General features: G+C 41.5%; 1 protein-coding gene across 2 annotated transcripts in view; it reads left to right on the top strand.

The window, feature by feature from the left end:
• Positions 1 to 1,497: 1,497 nt before the first annotated feature.
• Positions 1,498 to 23,279, top strand: part of ZFP91 (ZFP91 zinc finger protein, atypical E3 ubiquitin ligase) — a 40,209-nt gene continuing 18,427 nt past the window's right edge. For both annotated transcript variants that reach the window (XM_025266004.3, XM_025266003.3), the window contains exons 1-2: positions 1,498 to 1,945; positions 7,319 to 7,347. In XM_025266004.3, coding sequence (XP_025121789.1) covers positions 1,617 to 1,945; positions 7,319 to 7,347 — 358 coding nt within the window. In that variant the 5' untranslated portion in view covers positions 1,498 to 1,616. The remainder of the gene's footprint in view (positions 1,946 to 7,318; positions 7,348 to 23,279) is intronic.

The following is a 23,279-nucleotide window of genomic DNA, read 5'->3' as shown; positions in this document are numbered from 1 at the left end:
GAAAAAGAAATTCTTACAAAGCTGCTGTTCTGACCGTGCTTCCTGTGTAGCAGCGACATTTAAAAACCGCAGAAGCAGATGGTTTCGGGGTGGGGAGTGGCGGGAGGTGGTGGTGGGAAGCCTTCAGATGTCTGGGGAGGTCACAAGAGTCACGCTAACAATGCTTCACCACTCTTCCTTCCAACCCAGGGGGCACGGGCAAGCCTAAGCAGCGGGTGCCAGTCCTCAGCCCTGATATCCAGGGGAAAAAAAGCAATTCCACAAGTCATTCCACAAACTTTTATTAAGGATCGGATGAGGGGCAGGAATTGTGCCAGACCCACTAGGAGCCGACGGGACCCGTCAACTCCTGACCTCCTGACGCGCACAGAAGATGGGATAATGCAGGAGATGTATGTGAATGCTAGCCGGTCCCCGCGGCGGTGCCGTCTAACTAGAGGTGAGGGCTACTGCGTGGCCACCCTGACATGGTTCGCCAACACCGAGCGAAAAGTTACGGGAAACTCTGCCAGGCGACTCCAACCAGCGACTGGCTCGGTAGGCGTACCCGGATGCGGGCGGGCGCTCAGGCCCAACCCGGAAACGCCGCCTCCCGGAAGAGCGAATTCGAATTAACGGGACAGTCGACTACCTCTCCCAGCGCGCAACGGTCAAAGCCTCCCAGCATCCTCTCCGCCTCGGGGTTCCCATCTGTCTTCCGAAGGCTCAGGGGGAAGCGGAACTTCACTTCCCAGGATGCCTCGGAGCGAGCCGACCAGGCGCGTGCGCCAGAAGGCGGGTCCTCCTTGCCCTCACGACCCCGCCTCTGTTCCACCGCCGCCATTTTTTCAGAGACTTTCATCCGGCGGCCGACGGGGCTTTTTTTCTTAAAGGAGAAGCAACAGCTCAAAAAAAAAAAAATTCCCCCCCTTCTTCCCCGCAAGACCTCGCGGCGCTGGGGACAGAAAGGCCACAGACAGGAAAGTGGGGCCGGGGTGGAGGCGGAAGGACGCCGAGGCTCCCTCCGCGGCTTAAGGGAGAAGGATAGAAAGCCCTTGTGGCGTTAGCGGCTCCTTAGGGCGGCAGGTGCGCGCGCAGCCAGCCCAGGGTGCGCGCGAGGCGGGGAAGGAGGTGCGTTTCCCACCCGCCCCCTCGCGAGGCCTGCCCCTCCCACTGTCCCGGGCGCGCGTTGAGCTCCGGAGGTGGGGGGGAGTAAAAAAGGTCACTTTGGGATTGTCGCGAGACGCAGCCGTTTAACGGTGAGAACGGGTGCGCGGGGAAGGAAACCTCGCGCGCTCCCTTGGAGCCGTTTCCTGATTGGTGGAAGGCTGGGGTGGGGGTGGGCGGAAGCCCGGGACGCCGCGACGTGAAAACCCGCGAGGGGCGGGGCCAAGGAGCCGCTCCTTCCCCCTGATTGGCCCGCTGCGAGTCTGTGGCGGGCGCGCGCGCGCGCCGCCAGCGCTACCGGCCCTTGAGTGGCAGGGGGCGGGGGGGGCGCCCTCGGAGCCGGGCGGAGGGGAGGGGGGAGAGAGGCGCGCAGAGTGAGTGAGCCGGCCGCTCCGGGGGGCGGGGGGAGCAGCGCCGCGGCCGCCGCCTCCGCCGCCGGGACCAGGGGGGGGGGGGGCGGACGTGTCCCGATGCCGGGGGAGACGGAAGAGCCGCGACCCCCGGAGCGGCAGGACCACGGAGGGGGGCCGGCGGCGGCCGAGCCCCAGCCACAGCCCCCTGAGGCGGCGGCGGCGCCTCCCGCGGGGCCCCCCAGCAGCCGCGTGCTAAGGGGAGGCCGGGACCGGGGCCGCGCGGCCGCCGCCGCCGCCGCCGCCGCCGTGTCCCGTCGGAGGAAGGCCGAATACCCGCGCCGGCGGAGGAGCAGCCCCAGCGCCAGGCCCGCCGACGCCCCGGGGCAGCCGGCCCAGGCCGCGAAGCCGCCGTCCCCGGCCCAGGGCAAGAGGAGCCCGCGCCTGCTGTGAGTAACGCCGTCTCTGCGGCGGTGGGAGCGACCCCCCTCCGCCCGCGCAGCCCTCGCGGCTCCCGTAGCGGCCGCCCCACGTGACGCGCCGCCGCTCTGCCCCCTGCCGGCCGGCTCGGCGCCCAGCCGCCCGGCCCCCGCCGCCGGCCCGCCCGCGCCCCGCCGCCCGCTCCCGCCTCAGCGGCCCCCGCGGGGCGCGCCTCTGCCGCCGGGCCCCGCCGGCCCGGGCTGTCCGCGCGCCCTCTGACCGCCTGCCCCTTCCCCCGCGCGGCGGCCTGCGCTGTTACGGGGCGTCCGGGCTGGGAAACCGGCGGCGGGGGCTTCGCTCTCAGCGCGCAGGATGAGGTCGTTCCCCCACCCTTCCCTCCTGATCAATCTCAGTTGTACTAGGATCGTTATGCAGTTTGTTTTTTAACGTACTAAATTTTCACATTCCTTTTCACTGGTTTTCTTAAAAAAAAAAAAAACTTATTAGTAGGATAAAAACGTGGCTTGCCAATTTAAAGTGTAGACTCTGAAATGCGTGTTTTATTTTTTTGACGACTGTCAAAAACAAAAACTTTCAAGATTTCCTACGTCTCATGCTTTGTATTAAGTGCTGCACTTTAAGTCTCACAAACTCATGTCATTGAGCTTAACATTATCTCCTATAGATAAAACTGAGGCGCACACACAAGTGTGTGTTTTTGGATATGTTTTAATATAGGGATTTCGTCCTTAAAATTTTGAATAATATGAAAGGAATTCTTCCCGAGAGGTCGTAGAGGAACCAAGATGACCAGGAATCTACATATTTTTTAAGTGGTTCATTAAAATGTTTCTATGCCTAAAGTAGTGAAGCACACGTGTTTGTAAATTGTACAAATGAAGAACATTAGGCATGGAATTAGTTGCTGAAGACTTTTGTGTCTTTTTGAGTTTCAAGTGAAAAATTTTAAGTAAAAGCAGGAAAAACTGAAGGTGAGGGGAGAAATCAATTTTAAATGCCCCGGCCGCCGCCGCCACACTACCTCCCCAGTAGAGATCCTGACAATATTTGGCTTACACAGGCCCGGTCAATTTAAAATTTGAAACACACCTACTCCACAATTAAGAGTGAAGTCTGTGACCGTGGCGTACGTGTCTTGGAAGACTCTCAGAAAGAAGTAACATTCAAAGGTATAATGTGTTTTAGATGTGCTTTCAAATTATTGGATGTTATTTGATTAACATGTGGCTCAGCTGGTAAAGTGGAGAAGGAGATAGCAGCCCACTCCCGTATTCTTGCCTGAAAATCCCATGGACAGAGGAGCCTGGTGGACTACAGTCCATGGGGTTGCAAAAAGTCGGACGCGACTGGGCGACTTCACTTTCTTTCAGCTGGTAAAGAATCCGCCCGCATTGCGGGAGACCTGGTTTGATCCCTGGGTTGGGAAGATCCCCTGGAGAAGGGAAAGGCTACCCACTCCTGTATTCTGGCCTGGAGGATTCCATGGACTGCATAGTCCATGGTGTCATAAGGAGTCGGACAGTTGAGCGACTTTCACCAATTAACATAATTTAGAGAATTGTGTAAATTAAATTTCTGTGGACACAAAAATTTGTACTTAAAAATGATTGAGCTGCAGTTGGGATTCGATTAATAATTGTTGTAAATAAATTTCATAGACAAAAAATTTAAAGTTTTTACTATCAGATTTTGAAAAGATGTCATTGGCCTTATTTGGATATAAATTCCTTGGACAGGTTAAACTGCTTGTGCCTCAGTTTTATTATCTATAGGAGATAATGTTAAGCTCAATGAGATGAGTTTGTGAGACTTAAGTGCAGCACTTAATACGAAGCATGGTAAGTAGGAAATATTGAAAGTGTTTGTTTTGAGCAGTGATAGGTTGCCTGTTATATACCTCTACTCTATGTAGTTACGGAGTAGTCAAACCTCTACTGGAGTTACATAGTTGGAGAAGGAAATGGCAACCCACTCCAGTGTTCTTGCCTGGAGAATCCCAGGGACAGAGGAGCCTGTTATATAGTAGAGGTATAACTACTGTGTAGTGGAGTTTTTCATGTAAATTCTGCCAAATTGGATTTTTAATTTTTTCTATAACCATACACAGGAAGGTTAATAACTTAATCTTTTAAAATTTTCTTCCATTTTCACCTACCCATTTGAAAGTTATATATGGCTATATCTCCTTAGCACCTTTCCCTCCCACTGATTCATCAGTTTTACTTAGAGAAAATCTTAAGTGTTAGTTTTACCAGCTCTCATGGTTTATTAATGTTCCCTAACTTCTGTCAAAAAAGTACGGAGTACTTTTATTTCCACAATGTAAACGTTACAACAGTTGAAGTTGGATAAGGATGACTTAATTAAATCCCTTCAGTTTTTTTCTCGGCAGTATTCCTTGTGGGGAGAAAAGAAAAGTCTTAATTCTTAAAAGTCCATCTCTCTCTCATCCAGTGTCATAAAAAATCATAGTGTTCTTTAAGCCTCAGAACTATTTCTTAACTGTATATTTTAAATTATAGAGTTTTGATTGGATTGTTTGATAAATTTTCACTTTAATTTTTTTGTTACACGTTTTCAGTTTACTACATACCCTGGAAATCGAAGAACTCCTACAGCATTTCAGCTCTGTAAACCTTGATTTAGCAAATAATTGGGTCTGGTAGTGCGCTGAGCCAGGATTTATAAAGAAAAATGAGACATGGGTTTCAATAAAGGGGGATGATGCATGAATTAGTGGAGGTTTGTCAGATGTATGCACGGTTTACAGATTTTCAGAGTGATACATTTTAAAAAGTAATTGAGAAACTTCATCCTTTAAGACATTTCAAGTTTTGAAGCGTGTGCTCACTGAGCCCTGGTCAAGCGCCTTCTGACCTTGATTTCAGCTGTTTTCCAGATAACGTTTCTCCCAATAAATTCCCAGTAATCAACTGTTTAACCTACCTTTGCTTTTCTTGATCAAGGAAACAGCAAAGTGACTTGTACAGTAGCTTCAAGTGTCAGTAAATAGACTTGGATTGATTGTAATCGCTTCCTCTTACAAGGGAAAATAGAAAAAAAGCATTGCTTTTTACTGCTTACTAAGTGACCTTGGGCAAATCACTTAATCTCCTTGAATATGCTTCTTCATCTTTAGCTGATAATTTATGATTTGTGGAATGAGCTTTACAGTTAGATGGCAATTACTGTCTTTATAAACTTTCCTAATCTTATAACAATTTTTCTATTTGCATTGACATACTCAGGAATTAATGAAAAGAATAGAACTCTTTGTGAAGGGGAATAAAAAGAATTTTTCAGTGAATGTGCTTAAGCAAAAGGCATTAAGTTAAATCTACAATCATTTTAAATTAAAAGCTTAAAGGCTAATAGTAAGGAAAGATAAACCAAATTTGAAGAAAGGTTATATATTAGTACTAAGACTTAGGCTCTTTATTTGCTGTATTTTAGCCAATAAATTCCAGAGTTAAGATTGTTATGCTTCAAATGCAGATGTTTATAGGTATCTGTGTATGCGTATATACAGGTATATACAGGTATCTGTGTATACATACACACACTCCAGCTTATTTCTGATTTAGAAGTTAAAACATCCATTCTCTACTAATAGGGAAACACTGTAATTGTTAAAGTAAGATTACCTTAAATGCAGAAGACTTATTTTCTTCCTGCTGTGTGATAATAAGTCCTTTGATTGTCTGATGCATTTCAGAATTCAATACTTAAATACTTTTTTTTTTTTTAATTTCTCACTTAGCTGTTGAGAAAAGCTGTTCTTTCCTCACCATAAGGAATATAGGAATATAGGCTAGAACAGTATTCCTAGTGGTAAACCTACAGGTTCAGATGGGTTACAAATGAAACAAATACTGCACTGTTTTCCAGTATATGGAATTCCATTTGCGGTTTGTTTTCTTGCAGAAAGTAAAATGGTAGTAAGCCTTTGCTTCACACTTTCTTTCTGTAAGGAGAAGGTGATGGTCATGATAGTGAAAGATGATGGTCGTGATAGTGAGAATGAAGAGGCAGTAATACTCTGAATTGGAAAAAATTCTGGATTCTGTGGCTCTTTAGAGAAGGCTTCAATTGTATAAGCCCGAAATCCTGAGTTTTCCTTTTGCAGTGATCTTGGTAAAGGACACACAGAACCATTCCCATAGGCTTTCAGAAAGTTTATTGCATAGTGTTTCAACATCTAACAATGATTTATGTAACTTTTCATTTAGAGCTAGGATGATGAGCAATATTCCTGTGTTAGTTGTTAATTGGGACATTAAAAATATAATGAATTATAATACCAAGCTTTAAAAAAAATGAATGAGATGAGAAAAATGATATCTAGTCTCTCTAAAGAGAACAGAATTTGTATTATGCTGTGGCTTCAGTATGTGCTTCGATATTCTTTGTAAGAGTCTTCGTTTGTATTAGGTTTATTTTCAAAAAAGAAAAAAAAGGAGAAAACTTTATACTGCTCAGAGATGCTGTTTGGCGTCTTGGGAAAGATCCAAGACAGGTCAACTTTGAATTTGGGTAAGGGCTGTAGAGGAGAGTCATCATCCTGTACTCAGCAGTTAACATTTGATAGAAATTTCCCCTAATTAAAAACATGTGAATGACTTTTTTTTTAACTGCCAGTTTATTACACACAAGACTCTTTACTCTTCCCATCTAATTTGTAAAGTTCAAGTTACATTTATTTCTAGGTCCAGTCTGCTGCCATTTTAAAAATAGATTTTGACTTTAGTTTAACAAATGAATAATTTTAGGATTTTCTCTTAGGTTCGTTAAATTTTTACTATGAGAATTGTCAAAATGTATCCAAAGTAGAGATAATGAACCCTCAGTATTTATCACCTGGATTTAACAGTTCCCGAGGTTTTGCCATTCTTACTACCTTTATCCTTGTTCCCTGTTTTTCTTTTGGCAGAAGTATTTTAGAGGATATCTCAAATATTTCATTGCACCACTAGTTACTGCATTTGTGTAAAATAAAGACATTTTTCTTCTATCACCATTTAATGCAACAAAATTAGCCGTAGTTTCTTTGTATCGATATTTTTTTTACAGTTAAAAACAACTATTTTGAATGATACTCTAGTTATGTGCTATCAAATATGATAGCTGCTTGTGGCTATTTAAATGATATTAATCAAAACTGAAAATTCAGTTCCTCAACTACATAGCTATTTCAGTCGCTCAGGAGACTACCATATTGGACAGTACAGATGTTGAATATTTTTTATCATTGCAGAAAGTTTAGCTGGACAGTGCTGCTCTAGATGTATCACTCTGGAGATGAACCTGAAAAGGATAAATGTTTGTATTTTAAGAAAATGTGCAAGATTATTCATTTACCATTTGATTCTCTTTTCTTTCAGATGCATAGAAAAAGTATCAACTGAGAAAGGTAAGATGGGTCCTTCTTAGCACTCAAACCTTACGTGACTACTTTATAATCTGATAGAAAATAGAATGAGCTTCAACCTGATCATTCAAATTGCTCCAATTTAAAAGTGACTTATTTAGTAATGAACTGTTGGAATAGATAGGCCATATTTAAGTAGTGGCAGGTTTGGGCAAGTGGAACATTTTAGTATTATTTAAAAACCTAATAATTGGAAATCAGATTAGTTGATGTCACTTTATTGTAATTTTTAAAGTTACTTGGTTTTTCAGTAAAATACCAGAGCAGAATGATACACGGTATACAGAGTACAGTATAGATTCTTGTGGAGAGTCATAAATGCATTTTGAAGAATGCAGAAAGAAAAGTGTTCTAAGATTGCAGCCTGGTGAATAATTAAATGGGCTCATTAGGTTATTTCAAATAGCAAACCAGATATATGTATTAAAAGTATTCTTATCTGGATTTTGAAGGGAAGCTAATATTCAGTTTTTTTTTTTAACACTTTTTTAAAAAGACTGTTCTGGCTTTGCAGATTGGATTATTAAAATTGCCCATACCATGTTGAGCCAGTTGCTCATTTATTAAATTTTTTTCCTAGTTATTGACTTTGTTCCTTAATACTGCGTTCAAATACATCGCATCCTTCTTAAAACTAAAACAAAGATACATTTAAGCATATTTAATTTACTTTGTCTAATCTTGGTCCAGTCCTAAAGTATTAATCAGTTAATTTATTATGTATATATGTAATATGAATACATATTATCCTCAATGTGGACTTTTCTCTTTTAAAGAATGCTTTGCAGTATGCATGTACAGGTCCAGTGTAAAACCTGAATTTATGCCATTTAGAAGAATGGTAGTATGGTTAGGAACCAGTAACTTGATTACTCTGTGAGTAATTAGGTATCAGTGACCAGGTTTCTTTTTTTCCTCTGAATTTTATAATCTGCTAGTATTTCATTTCATAGTATACCAGGCAGAAGTATTTCATACTAGGCAGGTTTTTGTGTAGAAGGCTTTGCATGACTGTTTTGTTTAGGAAGTTTTGGGTTTTGTTGCTGTTGATACTTGGAAATTAGAATATGTCTGCCAAGAATGGAAGCTCTTGTGTTCCTTATTCAGAGATCATTTTGGAAATTTTAGGATGTGGGGGGAATGTTGTGACAGGTGACAAGTAACAGCAACTTCTATTAAGACAAAAGCCACAACCTGCATCTGTCAGCTAGAATATCTCCTGAGTCTAAAGACATTATTTTGGGTTGCCTTGCAGTGAACTCACAGAATGTGGTGGAAATTAAGAACTCTGTTGTAGATGACTTTTTAATTGATCTTTTGTGTCGATTTCTTAAACCAGAAGTTGGCATGTTATGTAAAGTTTTGCATTGAGGAGAGATTAAAACTGCATTATGGGTAATTCAGTCTCAGTCAGTACCACTTTAATCCACTTGTTAAATGCCCTGGATTTAGAGTTAGAGCTCAGAGTTTGAATTCAATTTCTGTCTTTTATTGCAAATAAACTCTGCACAGCAACTATTAGAGTTGATAAATTGAGCAAGGTAGTGGGATACAAGAGTAACATACAGAAACCTGTTGTACTAACAGATTTCTTTATGTTAACATTGAAATATCAGAAAGAGAAAGTAAAAATAAAAAAAATTCCCTCTTAAAATTGCCTCCGAAAGATAAAATATCCAGGAAAAACCCTGACCAAGGAGGTAAAAGACTTAAATGTGGAGAACTGTAAAACGTTGATAAAGGAAATTGAAGGTGAATCAAAGAAATAAATATGGAACCACAAAAGATTCAGAATTACCAGATCAATTCTGAGAGAAAAGAACAAAGCTGGAAGCATAACCCTCCCATACTTTAGACTGTACTACAAAGCTACAGTCAAAACAGTGGTATTGACCCAAAAACACACATGAATCAATAGAGCAGAATAGAGAGCCCAGAAATAAACACATACACCTGTGGTCAGTTAATCTTCAGCAAAGAGGCAAGAATATCCAGTGAGGAAAAGACAGTCTCTGCAGCAAGTGGGGTTGGGAAAGCTGGGCAGCTGCATGTATATCAGTGAAGTTAGAGCACTTCTTCACACTATCAGATCAGATCAGTCGCTCAGTCGTGTCTGACTCTTTGCGACCCCATGAATCGCAGCACGCCAGGCCTCCCTGTCCATCACTAACACCCGGAGTTTACTCAGACTCACGTCCATGGAGTCAGTGATGCCATCCAGCCATCTCATCCTCTGGCGTCCCCTTCTCTTCCTGCCTCCAATCCTTCCCAGCATCAGAGTCTTTTCCAGTGAGTCAACACTTCTCATGAGGTGGCCAAAGTACTGGAGTTTCAGCTTCAGCATCATTCCTTCCAAAGAATATCCAGGGCTGATCTCCTTCAGAATGGACTGGTTGGATCTCCTTGCAGTCCAAGGGACTCTCAAGAGTCTTCTCCAACACCACAGTTCAAAGGCATCAATTCTTCGGCTCTCAGACTTCTTCACAGTCCAACTCTCACATCCATACATGACCACAGGAAAAACCATAGCCTTGACTAGACGGACCTTTGTTGGCAAAGTAATGTCTCTGCTTTTGAATATGCTACCTAGGTTGGTCATAACTTTCCTTCCAAGGATTAAGTGTCTTCTAATTTCATGGCTGCAATCACCATCTGCAGTGATTTTGGAGCCCAGAAAAATAAAGTCTGACACTGTTTCTACTGTTTCCCCATATATTTGCCATGAAATGATGGGACCAGATGCCATGATCTTCGTTTTCTGAATGTTGAGCTTTAAGCCAGCTTTTTCACTCTCCACTTTCACTTTCATCAAGAGGCTTTTGAGTTCCTCTTCACTTTCTGCCATAAGGGTGGTGTCATCTGCATATCTGAGGTTATTGATATTTCTCCCGGCAATCTTGATTCCAGCTTGTGCTTCTTCCAGTCCAGCGTTTCTCGTGATGTACTCTGCATATAAGTTAAATAAACAGGGTGACAATATACAGCCTCAACGTACTCCTTTTCCTATTTGGAACCAGTCTGTTGTTCCATGTCCAGTTCTACCTGTTGCTTCCTGACCTGCATACAGATTTCTCAAGAGGCAGATCAGGTGGTCTGGTATTCCCATTCTTTCAGGATTTTCCACAGTTTATTGTGATCCACACAGTCAAAGGCTTTGGCATAGTCAATCAAGCAGAAATAGATGTTTTTATGGAACTCTCTTGCTTTTTCCATGATCCAGCAGATGTTGGCAATTTGATCTCTGGTTCCTTTGCCTTTTCTAAAACCAGCTTGAACATCAGGAAGTTCACGGTTCACATATTGCTGAAGCCTGGCTTGGAGAATTTTGAACATTACTTTACTAGCGTGTGAGATGAGTGCAATTGTGCGGTAGTTTGAGCATTCTTTGGCATCGCCTTTCTTTGGGATTGGAATGAAAACTGACCTTTTCCAGTCCTGTGGCCACTGCTGAGTTTTCCAAATTTGCTGGCATATTGAGTGCAGCACTTTCACAGCATCATCTTTCAGGATTTGGACTAGCTCAACAGGAATTCTATCACTTCCACTAGCTTTGTTCGTAGTGATGCTTTCTAAGGCCCACTTGACTTCACATTCCAGGATGTCTGGCTCTAGATCAGTGATCACACCATCATGATTATCTGGGTCGTGAAGATCTTTTTTGTACAGTTCTTCTGTGTATTCTTGCCATCTCTTCTTAATTTAATATCTTCTGGTTCACACTATACTTAAATTCAAATTGGCTAAAAATGTAAATATCAGATATGACACCATAAAACTCAGAGAAGGTAAGCAAAAAGCATCCTCTTATGTAAATGATAGTAGTGTGGACTGAGAGAAAATATTTGCAAATCTGCAACTGACAAGGGTTTAATTTCCAAAAAATACAAACAGCTTATGCAGCTCAATATCAAAAAAACAATAAAAAAAATGGGCAGAAGACCTAAACAGACATTTATCTGAAAAAAACATACAGATGACTTAACGAGCACATGAAAAGATGCTCATCAGTGTTAATTATTCGGGAAATAGAAATAAAGGTATAATGAGGTACTGCCTCATACTGGTCAGAATCACCATCATCTGAAAGTCTATAATAGTAAATGCTGGGGAGAGTGTGGAGAAAGGGGGGCACTTCCACACCATTGGTGGGAGTGTGACTTAGTGCAGCCACTGTGGAGGGCAGTATGGATGTTTGTTTAAAAGCTAAAAATAGAGCTATCATAATCCAGCACTGCCTCTCCTGGGTGTATTATCAGAAAAAGATGAAAACTCTAATTCAAAAAGATACACATGCCCAGTGTCACGCAGCACTGTTTACAGTTGCCAAGAGATGAAAGCAACCCAAGTGTCCCTCCACAGATGAATGGATACAGAAGATGTGTATTGTGATTGTGTGTGTATGTATATATATATGTATATTTTCCAGTGTATGTGCACACATGGGTGCACACACACACACACACACACACTGAAATATTACTCAGCCATAAAAACATATGAAATAATGACTTTTGCAGCAACATGAGTAGACCTAGAATTATCATACTAAGTAAAGTAAGTCAGACAAATATAAATAACAGATAATTGCTTATATGTGGAATCTGGAAAAAAAAAAAAAGATACAAATGAACTTAAATTTATGGTTACCAAAAGGGAAAGGAGGGTGGAATCAGGACTTTGGGATTAACAGATACACACTACTATATATAAAATAGGTAACCGACAAGGACCTATTGTATAGCACAGGGAAGTATAGTCAGTGTCTAGTTATGATGGAAAAGAACCTGAGAAAGTACGGTGGGGGTGGGTGTGTGTAAAATGAGTCCCTTTGCTGCTCACCTGGCACTAACTTGACGACGTTGTAAGTCATCTGTGCTAAAGTTTAAAACAGAGAAACACCTGCATTATGGGTGAGTCAGTCTTTAAGCCCCACTTTAATCCCCTAGATAAATGCTCTGGATCTGCAGTTACAGCTCAGGGGTTGAATTCAAGTTCTGCCTTTTATTGCCTGGTTAGTACTTGGATGGGATAAATTCTGCCTTTTATTGCAAATAATCTAGTAAACTGAATCCAGTAAAGACTCAATAAAAAGTAACTGTTGTTAAGCTTATAAAATTTCAAAGAAATCCTCTCCAACTCCCATCTCAGTCTCTGTAAGTTCAGTTATTACAGTAGTCGTTCAGCTCTGAGCTGCAGATATAGGTATGTAAGTGTCTTATAGTTCTACAACTAGATCACTGAATATAGAAATGGAGACGATTTTCTAAAGATATCTCTTTGTTTCATTAGTATTGAAAAGATGTTTTCAGGATTATTTTTACTCTTACTCCAAACAACTTGGAAATTAAGTTCTCTCCTTCGATTAAAGGTGAGAACTCTGGACATGTTTGAATAAATGATAATGCACACTCAAAAAAGGAACTGCTGTTGTTTTAAAATTATTAAATTGCAAAGTGCCATGGTCATTTTTCAAGCTGAAATAGTAGTAAAGAAGTGCATTAGGTCCCTGTGCCTACTGTGTTTATTTAACCCTGGTGGATGTGTCTAGAACGCAGTAGAAAATTGCCTCGCGAATAGTTCATTCAGCAAGTGATGGTTGAGCATTCGCTGTGTGTCCAGCACCATCCTAGATACTAGGCTGTGTGGTAAATAAGTGTGGGGTGAAGACATTCTAACAGTGTGACACAGTGAAGGTTAAGGAATGGTCTGCTCCAGTGTAGTTACTGATAATCCCAGTGTTACTTTACCTGCTAATTCTGATCTCACAGACTTTGTTTCTGGGTGGTGTGCAGTGTAGATACCACAACACACAGTAGTTGCATGTAAGACAGCCCCTCCTTTTTTTCCCTTAAAGAATATCTCATGAAATTAGAGCTTGGAGGAAACAGTTTGGAATCCTGGTTGTTTAAAGTTTTGATTGTATTAAAGTGTGGGCTTCATCCTTTATTTAATATCATTTTGCTGTTTTTAGTTACTCTTCCTGTTGTAGTGATGTTTGGAAAAGATTGCCTAGACAGAATCACCAAATGAGTTAATCAGATCTAGGGATTTATTTAGATTGTTTTCATCAGAGTATTTCTCTTTTCCTGTGGTGGTATATAAATTCTTAATTTTTACCATTTGAGTTTCTGCACAAAGGATGTACAAAAAACATTGTCTTCACAATGATACTCTTCTAAAGTTGGCTTAAATATCTAGTTTTGTTTTCATTTTTTAAAAAAGCAAAGGACTTGCTTTCTCTGACTTTTTTAAATATGTTGAGATCGACTAATATTAATATTTCAAAATGGACTTTACTAATTATTTATGGAAAACAAAGTAGAGCTAATTATAGAAATACACAGAGTCACACAATCAGGTTTCTGAGACTCAAGTTCTGACTATTGTAATGCTTATGTCTCAAGAGGCTGACAGTACACTAGATAGACATTTTATCTATTCTGTTTCCTTCCTAGCCCTTTATCTTAAGGTGACAGGAACCACATTATTCCTCTCAGGGTGAGAAAGATCTGCTCAACAACTTGTTCCTTGTTAGGAATGCCCCGTAGCCTTCAGACTTTTTTCTACTTCAAATATCCAGGCCTCCGATGGTTCTTCCCTTCTATTCTAGTTGCCTAGACGTGCAGACATACCTCATGACTAGTGTGGATTGTGACATGGGCTTAGCCTTGATTATCAGTTCCTATTGGTTATGGGATGTTTTATCAATCAGGTCAATGAGTCTTTCTGTCCCTTACATATACAGAAGATAGGTGTATAATAGTTTGCCTATTATGATTCAACATATCAGAACCATCTTGACACAGTTATAAGTTTATCTTGTTATATATAATCAGATCAGATCATTCACTCAGTCGTGTCCGACTCTTTGCGACCCCATGAATCGCAGCACACCAGGCCTCCCTGTCCATCACCAACTCCCAGAATTCATCCAGACTCAGGTCCATCGAGTCAGTGATGCCATCCAGCCATCTCATCCTCTGGCGTCCCCTTCTCCTCTTGCCCCCAATCCCTCCCAGCATCAGAGTCTTTTCCAATGAGTCAACTCTTCGCATGAGGTGGCCAAAGTACTGGAGTTTCAGCTTTAGCATCATTCCTTCCAAAGAATACCCAGGGCTGATCTCCTTCAGAATGGACTGGTTGGATCTCCTTGCAGTCCAACGGACTCTGAAGAGTCTTCTCCAACACCACAGCTCAAAAGCATCAATTCTTCGGCGCTCAGCCTTCTTCACAGTCCAACTCTCACATCTATACATGACCACAGGAAAAACCATAGCCTTGACTAGATGAACCTTTGTTGGCAAAGTAATGTCTCTGCTTTTGAATATGCTATATAGGTTGGTCACAACTTTCCTTCCAAGGAGTAAGTGTCTTTTAATTTCATGGCTGCAGTCACCATCTGCAGTGATTTTGGAGCCCAGAAAAATAAAGTCTGACACTGTTTCTACTGTTTTTCCATCTGTTTCCCATGAAGTGATGGGACCAGATGCCATGATCTTCGTTTTCTGAATGTTGAGCTTTAAGCCAACTTTTGCACTCTCCTCTTTCACGTTCATCAAGAGGCTTTTGAGTTCCTCTTCACTTTCTGCTATAAGGGTGGTGTCATCTGCATATCTGAGGTTATTGATATTTCTCCCAGAAATCTTGATTCCAGCTTGTGCTTCTTCCAGTCCAGTGTTTCTCGTGATGTACTCTGCATATAAGTTAAATAAACAGGGTGACAATATACAGCCTTGACGTACTCCTTTTCCTATTTGGAACCAGTCTGTTGTTCCATGTCCAGTTCTAACTGTTGCTTCCTGACCTGCATACAGATTTCTCAAGAGGCAGGTCAGGTGGTCTGGTATTCCCATCTCTTTCAGGATTTTCCACAGTTTATTGTGATCCACACAGTCAAAGGCTTTGGCATAGTCAGTCAAGCAGAAATAGATGTTTTTCTGGAATTCTCTTGCTTTTTCCATGATCCAGAAGATGTTGGCAATTTGATCTCTGGTTCCTCTTCCCTTTCTAAAACCAGCTTGAACATCTGGAAGTTCTCGGTTCACGTATTGCTGAAGCCTGGCTTGGAGAATTTTGAGCATTACTTTACTAGCGTGTGAGATGAGTGCAATTGTGTGGTAGTTTGAGCATTCTTTGGCATCGCCTTTCTTTGGGATTGGAATGAAAACTGACCTTTTCCAGTCCTGTGGCCACTGCTGAGTTTTCCAAATTTGCTGGCATATTGAGTGCAGCACTTTCACAGCATCATCTTTCAGGATTTGGACTAGCTCAACTGGAATTCTATCACCTCCACTAGCTTTGTTCGTAGTGATGCTTTCTAAGGCCCACTTGACTTCACATTCCAGGATGTCTGGCTCTAGGTTAGTGATCACACCATTGTGATTATCTGGGTCATGAAGATCTTTTTTGTACAGTTCTTTTGTGTATTCTTGCCATCTCTTCTTAATATCTTCTGCTTCTGTTAGGTCCATACCATTTCTGTCCTTTATTGAGCCCATCTTTGCATGAAATGTTCCTTTGATATCTCTGATTTTCTTGAAGAGATCTCTAGTCTTTCCCGTTCTGTTGTTTTCCTCTATTTCTTTGCATTGATCGCTGAAGAAGGCTTTCTTATCTCTTCTTGCTATTCTTTGGACTCTGCATTCAGATGTTTATATCTTTCCTTTTCTCCTTTGCTTTTCTCTTCTCTTCTTTTCACAGCTATTTGTAAGGCCTCCCCAGACAGCCATTTTGCTTTTTTGCATTTCTTTTCCATGGGGATGGTCTTGATCCCTGTCTGCTGTACAATGTCACGAACCTCATTCCATAGTTCATCAGGCACTCTATCTGTCAGATCTAGGCCCTTAAATCTATTTCTCACTTCCACTGTATAATTATAAGGGATTTGATTTAGGTCATACCTGAATGGTCTAGTGGTTTTCCCTACTTTCTTCAATTTAAGTCTGAATTTGGCAATAAGGAGTTCATGGTCTGAGCCACAGTCAGCTCCTGGTCTTGTTTTTGCTGACTGTATAGAGCTTCTCCATCTTTGGCTGCAAAGAACATAGTCAATCTGATTTCTGTGTTGACCATCTGGTGATGTCCATGTATAGAGTCTTCTCTTGTGTTGTTGGAAGAGGGTGTTTGTTATGACCAGTGCATTTTCTTGGCAAAACTCTATTAAGTCTTTGCCCTGTTTCATTCCATATTCCAAGGCCAAATTTGCCTGTTACTCCAGGTGTTTCTTGACTTCCTACTTTTGCATTCCAGTCCCCTATAATGAAAAGGACATCTGTTTTGGGTGTTAGTTCTAAAAGGTCTTGTAGGTCTTCATAGAACCGTTCAACATCAGCTTCTTCAGCGTTACTGGTTGGGGCATATACTTGGATTACTGTGATACTTAATGGTTTGCCTTGGAAACGAACAGAGATCATTGTGTCGTTTTTGAGATTGCATCCAAGTACTGCATTTTGGACTCTTTTGTTGACCATGATGGCTAATCCATTTCTTCTGAGGGATTCCTGCCCGTAGTAGTAGATATAATTGTTATATATAATAGTTATATTGAGATCCTTTTTCCTCCACAACCAGTTGAGAGTTGCAACAGAACACCCTGGCAGAAGAGGCCCAGGGTCCTGAGTGGGCAGACCTCCACTCAGCAGATAAGAATCGGAAACCCCTAAGAGATACTCGTCTCGACCTGTGGACATAATCTTATCCTTACACCGAGATTGTGGGTGGGCAAGATCCTCTGACACAAAGAAATTAGCTCTGAGTTAATGACCCCTTATCTTTTCAGTCCCAAGAAGGATCAAGCTCCTCTGAATTAAAACTAGCCGGGTTGATCTAACTGTTAATATACCCAGGCAAGTAGTCCCTTTAGCTTTAGTACAGTTAATTCCCTACTGAGAATTCCTGAGAGTCTGTCCTTTGCTTATATATCTCCTTAAATGTGACTGGCTTGTTTGATCCTAGACTCCCAATATCCTACCTTCTTATTGACTGATTCTGTTTGTAACTTTAACTCTGAGAATTTCTAAACCCCATTTTCTTTACTGAGACTCTCACTATAAACTTTTGTGTCAGTTATATATTGTATAACAAACCATCCAAAAGCTTAGTGGTTTAAAAGACAATTGTTTGTTATTTCTCATTTGGGCCATTCTCATCAGTGGTCTTTCAGTTCAGACATTTTCATGTCGTGTGGTCTCAGGACAGTGGTCCAAAAGCTGCAAGGCCTCTTGAAGTCATCCCACGGAAAACAAGATCAGCATACAAAAATCAGTTGTATTTGTGTGTAAATATTGCTTACGATAGTACCAGAAGTATGAATTACTTAGGGAGAAATGTGACAGAAGATGTCAAGTATACACTGAAAAGTACGAAACACTGCTGAGGGAAGTTATTAATAAAACCTAAGTTGCTGGGAGGGACTGGAGGCAGGAGGAGAAGGGGACGACAGAGGATGAGATGGCCGGGTGGCATCACCGACTCGATGCACATGATGAGTTTGGGTGAACTCCGGGAGTTGGTGAGGGACAGGGAGGCCTGGCGTGCTGCAATTCACGGGGTCGCAAAGAGTCAGACATGGCTGAGCGACTGAACTGAACTGAAAAAGCGGTGTGCCTTGTTCATGAGTTTGAAGATTCATTTTTAAGATTTTATTTCTCCCCATATTGATCTGTAAGTGCAGTATAATCAAAATCCCAACAGGTTTTTTGGTGACCAGTTTTGACTTTGAAAACTTCTTGAAAGAGTATTGGGGACCCATAGGAGTTTGCAAACTACACTGTGAAAACCTTAGTTTCCACTCAAATCCCAACATGTTTTTAGCAGTGGGATTGATTCTCTAAGAGAAAGAGAAAGAGATGGGTGACTTCATGGGCTTCCAGCTGTGACTGCCACACGTAGGTGTTCCGTGTTTATTTAACTGTTACTTGATTGAAGGACGTTTGGAGGACGTTTGGTATTTCTCAGGTTCTCCCCCAACCCCCGGGGGCGAGGGAAGGTAGATTACAGGTAATTTTTTTTTTTTTAAGAGATTATTAAGATACACCATACATATATAAAAGCACACTTATGGAAGTGTACAGCATTGTGTATCCACAAAGCAAGTCCAGTCTCGTAAACATTCCCCATCAAGAAACAGCACAGTCAGCCATCCCTGAGTGTGACCACTGTTGTTACTTTGAACAGCACAAAGTAGTTTTGCCAATTTTTGAGTTCTGTGTAAGTGGAGTAATTCGTTTTGTACTCTGTGTAGGGCCTCTTTTGCTCCCCATTATGTGACATTCTTCTGTGTTGGATTTGTTATGGACTGTTTATTTTCATTGCTATGTACTGTTCCATTGTGGGAATATATCACAGTTTATCTATTTTTACTACTGGTGGGCGTTTGGGTAGTTTGAGTTACTGGCCTTTATGACTCCGTGCTGCAATACCTATTTTATTAACACAGTTTTATTGAGGCACAGTTTACATATCGATAGTTTAAAATACACATGTTTTTAAGTGTGTAATTCTGTCTGTGTAGATATGTCTTTTCTGACATGTTGTATACAGACTTGTACTTACAATATGTGAGGTTTTCTGTTTTGAGTCTGACTTCTTTCACTTAGCACAAAATTTTTTGGGTTACTCCATGTTGTAGCATGTATAAATATTTTCATTCCTTTGTGTGAAAATACTCCATTTGATCTAAACAGATTGTTCATCACTTGATCTGCTTTTTAAATAGCTACTGTGAATAATGATGGTGTGAATGTTCGCTGCAGTTTTAGATTAAGAATTCACTTTCTTGAAATAATAATTCTTGTGGTCTTTTAGTATCTTACATAAATGAGCTGCTTTTTTGGCACTTGAACCTTCGAGACTTGGTGGAAATGAACCAGCTCTCAAATCTGAATTAAGCTTTTGGACTGGCACTTTCCCATTTCTTTTTTATATGATAGGTGTGGTGTAGTGGAATGTAGACTTTGGACTTAGATATATCTGGGTTCCAGTCTTAGCTCCACCATTTAATATGTGAGCTTGCGAAAGTCAGTTACTTGTTTTCCTCAACTATTAAAAAAAAATATTATCTGGCAAGATTATGAGGACTAAGTTTAGAAAAAGGGAGAAAATATTAGGCACTTAACAAGTATTTAAGGTTTGTTAGTTTTTCTCCAAAAATGTAAATATTTAATTAGAGATAAGACTTACACTCTAATTTGTTCCAGCCTGTTAACCAGCCATTCCCTGTTAACTCTGTAATCTTGGATAAGTTGTTTAATTTCTCTCAGCCTCAATTAGAAAAGTGAGGAGCCAGTCTGAAGGAGGACCAGATCATATTAGGGTAAAACTTAGAACTTGAAGTGTTTTATCGTGATGAAATGGCTGTCGCCTTTTGGATTTGATGTTAGATTGTTTTAAAAGGATTGTCAGCTGCTCTCAGATTGAGAAAATTCACTTTATGTTTCATCTTGGTACCTAGAAGAATTGGGAGATGCATGCCTGCCAGCAGCACCAGTGTCTTTTTGTCTCAGTTCCTAGCATCCCCCGCTCTCGGTTTGCCCACTCTTCCTCGTCCCACCGTGTGGTATTCACGGCACTCACAGTGGCTGCCTGGTACCTTACTCGTGGAACAGAGTGAACCATCCTGAAACATAGAATTCAGTGCCATTTAGTCCATTGACAGTGCTGTGCTCCCAACACCTCGATCTGCAGAGGCCCTGTACCCATTAAAGGGAGTCATTTCCCACCCAGCCCCTTTCCAGCCTCTAACAAACACTAACTTAGTTTTATTTGTTATATAGGAGTACTGTTTAACAATATTATGTTCGTTTCAGGTGTACAGCAAAGTGATTCAGTTATACATGTATCAGTGATTCAGTTATACATGTATCCTTCTCATTCGCATTTAGATTGTTACAGAATACTGACCAGAGTTCCTGTACTATACAGTAGGTCCTTGTTCGTTATCTATTTTAAACATAATGGTGTGTATCTGTCAGTCCCAAAGGTGCTTGATTCCTCCTTATGAGTAATACTGCGTTTTGTTTGTCCATTCAGTGTTGGACAGCTGTCTTGGTTGTTTGCACATTTGTGGATTGTACTTTACAGAGATCCATGTACAAGTATTTGAATACCTGTTTTCAACTTTGAGGATATATATGTAGGAGTGGAGTTGACAGGTACTTTGGCCGCCTGATGCAAAGACCTGACTCATTAGAAAAGACCCTGGTACTGGGAAAGACTGAGGGCAAGAGGAGAAGGGAGCGACAGGACGAGATGGTTGGATGGCATCATCGACTCAATCAATGATCATGAATTTGAGCAATCTTAGGGAGATAATGAAGGATGGGAAAGCCTGGCGTGCTGCAGTTCTTGGGGGTTGCAAAAAGTCGGGCATGACTTAGCAGCTGAACAACAACCAATGGTAATTTTGTTTTTGTTTTTTTGAGGAACTGCGAAATATTTTCCACAGTGGCTGCATCATTTTACATTCCCACTAGCAGTGTACAAAGAGTTCCAGTTTCTCTACATTCTGATACTTGTTATTTCCCATTTTTAAAATTGCTATGGTTGTAGGCATTGTAGTGTGTATGAAGTAGTAGTCTCATTGTGGTTGTGATTTACATTTCACTGATGACTTATAGTGAGCGTCTTTTTGTGTGATTTTTGAGCATTTGTCTGTCTTTGGATAAATATCTGTTCAAGCCCTTTGCCCATTTTTTAACTGGATGGTTTGTCTTTTGTTGTTAAATTGAGTTTTTTAATATTCTGGATATTAGACTCCTATAAGATATGTGACTTGCAAATATTTTCTTCCATTCTGTAGACTTCACTTCTAAGTTATTTAGTGCTAGCTCTTCACATTTAGGTCTCTGATCCATTTTGAGTTAATCTTTGTGTATGGTATAAAGTAAGGGTCTGGCTTCATTCATTGTATGTATCTCCATTTGTTGAAGAAGCTATTCTTTCCCCACAAATGGTCTCGGCAACCTTGTCAAATTATTTGACCATAGGTGTTTGGGTTTTGGGGGCTTTCCCAGTGGTTGGGTGGTAAAGTATCCCCCACAGTGTGGGAGCCACATTAGATGCAAGTTCCATCCCTGTTTGGGAAGATCCCGTGGAGGAGGTAAAGCATCCCAGTTGGGTGTTCTTGCTGGGACAATCCCGTGGACAGAGGAACCCTGGCGGGCGACAGTCCACATGGTCACAAAGACACACGACGGCGCTCACAGAGAGCACGGGCGCGCATCTGGACGTCCGCGTGGCTCCCTGGCTGTGACTCTCCACCCTGTTCCAGGTCCACACTACTATAGCTTTGTAGTAAGTTTTGAGATTGGACAGAGTACTCCAAATTCACTTTCAAGATTGTTTTGACTAAAGTAGGCTGCTTGCATTTTCATATGAATTTTAGGATCACACTGTCAATTTCTACCAAAAAGGAAGCTGTAATTTCTGATAGGGATTCTATTTAATCTGTAGATCTTTTGGGGGAGTATTGCCATTTTAGCAGTATTTAAGTATGTTTTTCTTTTTGATTGAATTGTAAGTGGAATCATTTTCTTAATTCTCCTTTTTGGATTGCTCATTGCTGGTATAGTTTAAAAAATTAATTTTTGCCTGTTGATCTTGTATTCTGCAACTCTGCTAAATTTTTGTTACCTTTAATAGTTCTTCTTTGCAGATTCTTTAGAAATACGGTCATTTTATTTGCAGATAGATTTAGCTTTACTCGCTCCTGTTTGTGTGCCTTTCTTCTCGCCTAAGGCTCTGGTAGAGAGTTAAATCCATGAGGAGGAAAAGGCATCGATGCTTTGTTTCTGATTTTAGGAAAGGAGCTTTTGCCAGTAAGTATCTTAGCTCTGGGGTTTTGATAAATGTCCTTGACCAGGCAGAGGAAGTTTCTTTTGTGTGTTCTTATCTTGAAAGTTTGTTGATTTTGTCAAATGCTTTTAAACTACATCAATTGGGATTGATTTTTGTGTCTTGAACCACCCTCCTGATCCTTGGATCACTTGGTCATAGTTTTAATGTGCTGCACTGTCTCGATATGCTGCTGAATTTGGTTTGCAGGAATATTGATCCATAGTTTTCTTGTATCTTTGTCTGGCTTTGATATCAGTTATGCTGTCCTTATGGAATGAGTTGGGGAGTTGGGAGGTTCCTTCTAGGCTTTTTTCTTTATCACTGTGAGGTTTCTGATTACCAACTCAGTGTCTTCAGTTGTTATTAAGTGTGTTCAGATTTTTGGTAGTTCGAGCCTCCTTTTTTCCCCCTCAGTCTAACTAGAGGCTTGTTGATTTTGTTGATCTTTTCACAGAACTAACTTGCTTTCATCTTTTTCTCTGTTGTCCTACTGTTTTCTTATTTATCTCTACTTTTTATTCCTTTGTTTTGCTAGTTTTGGGTTTGGTTTGCGTTCCCCGCCCCTTTTTTCTTTAAGGTGTAAAGTTCAGTTCAGTTGCTCAGTCATGTCCCATTCTTTGCTGCCCCATGGACTGCAGCATACCAGGCCTTCCCTGTCCATCACCAATTCCCAGAGTTTACCCAAACCCATGTCCATCGCGGTGGTGATGCCATCCAGCCATCTCATCCTCTGTCGGCCCCTTCTCCTCCCAGCTTCAATCTTTCCCAGCATCAGGGTCTTTTCAAATGAGTCAGCTCTTCGCATCAAGTGGCCAAAGTATTGGAGTTTCAGCTTCGGCATCAGGCCTTCCAATGAACACTCAGGACTGATCTCCTTTAGGATAGACTGGTTAGGTCTCCTTGCAGTCCAAAGAGACTCTCAAGCGTCTTCTCCGACACCACAGTTCAAAGGCATCAATTCTTTGGGGCTCAGCTTTCTTTATAGTCCAACTCTCACATCCATACATGACCACTGGAAAAACCGTAGCCTTGACTAAACAGACTGTTGTTGGCAAAGTAATGTCTCTGCTTTTTAATAT

The sequence above is a fragment of the Bubalus bubalis genome, chromosome 16 (genome assembly GCF_019923935.1).
Source record: "Bubalus bubalis isolate 160015118507 breed Murrah chromosome 16, NDDB_SH_1, whole genome shotgun sequence".
Taxonomy (NCBI): domain Eukaryota; kingdom Metazoa; phylum Chordata; class Mammalia; order Artiodactyla; family Bovidae; genus Bubalus; species Bubalus bubalis.
The sequence above is the reverse complement of the archived record's forward strand: the minus strand, read 5'-3'. Positions and strand labels throughout refer to the sequence as shown.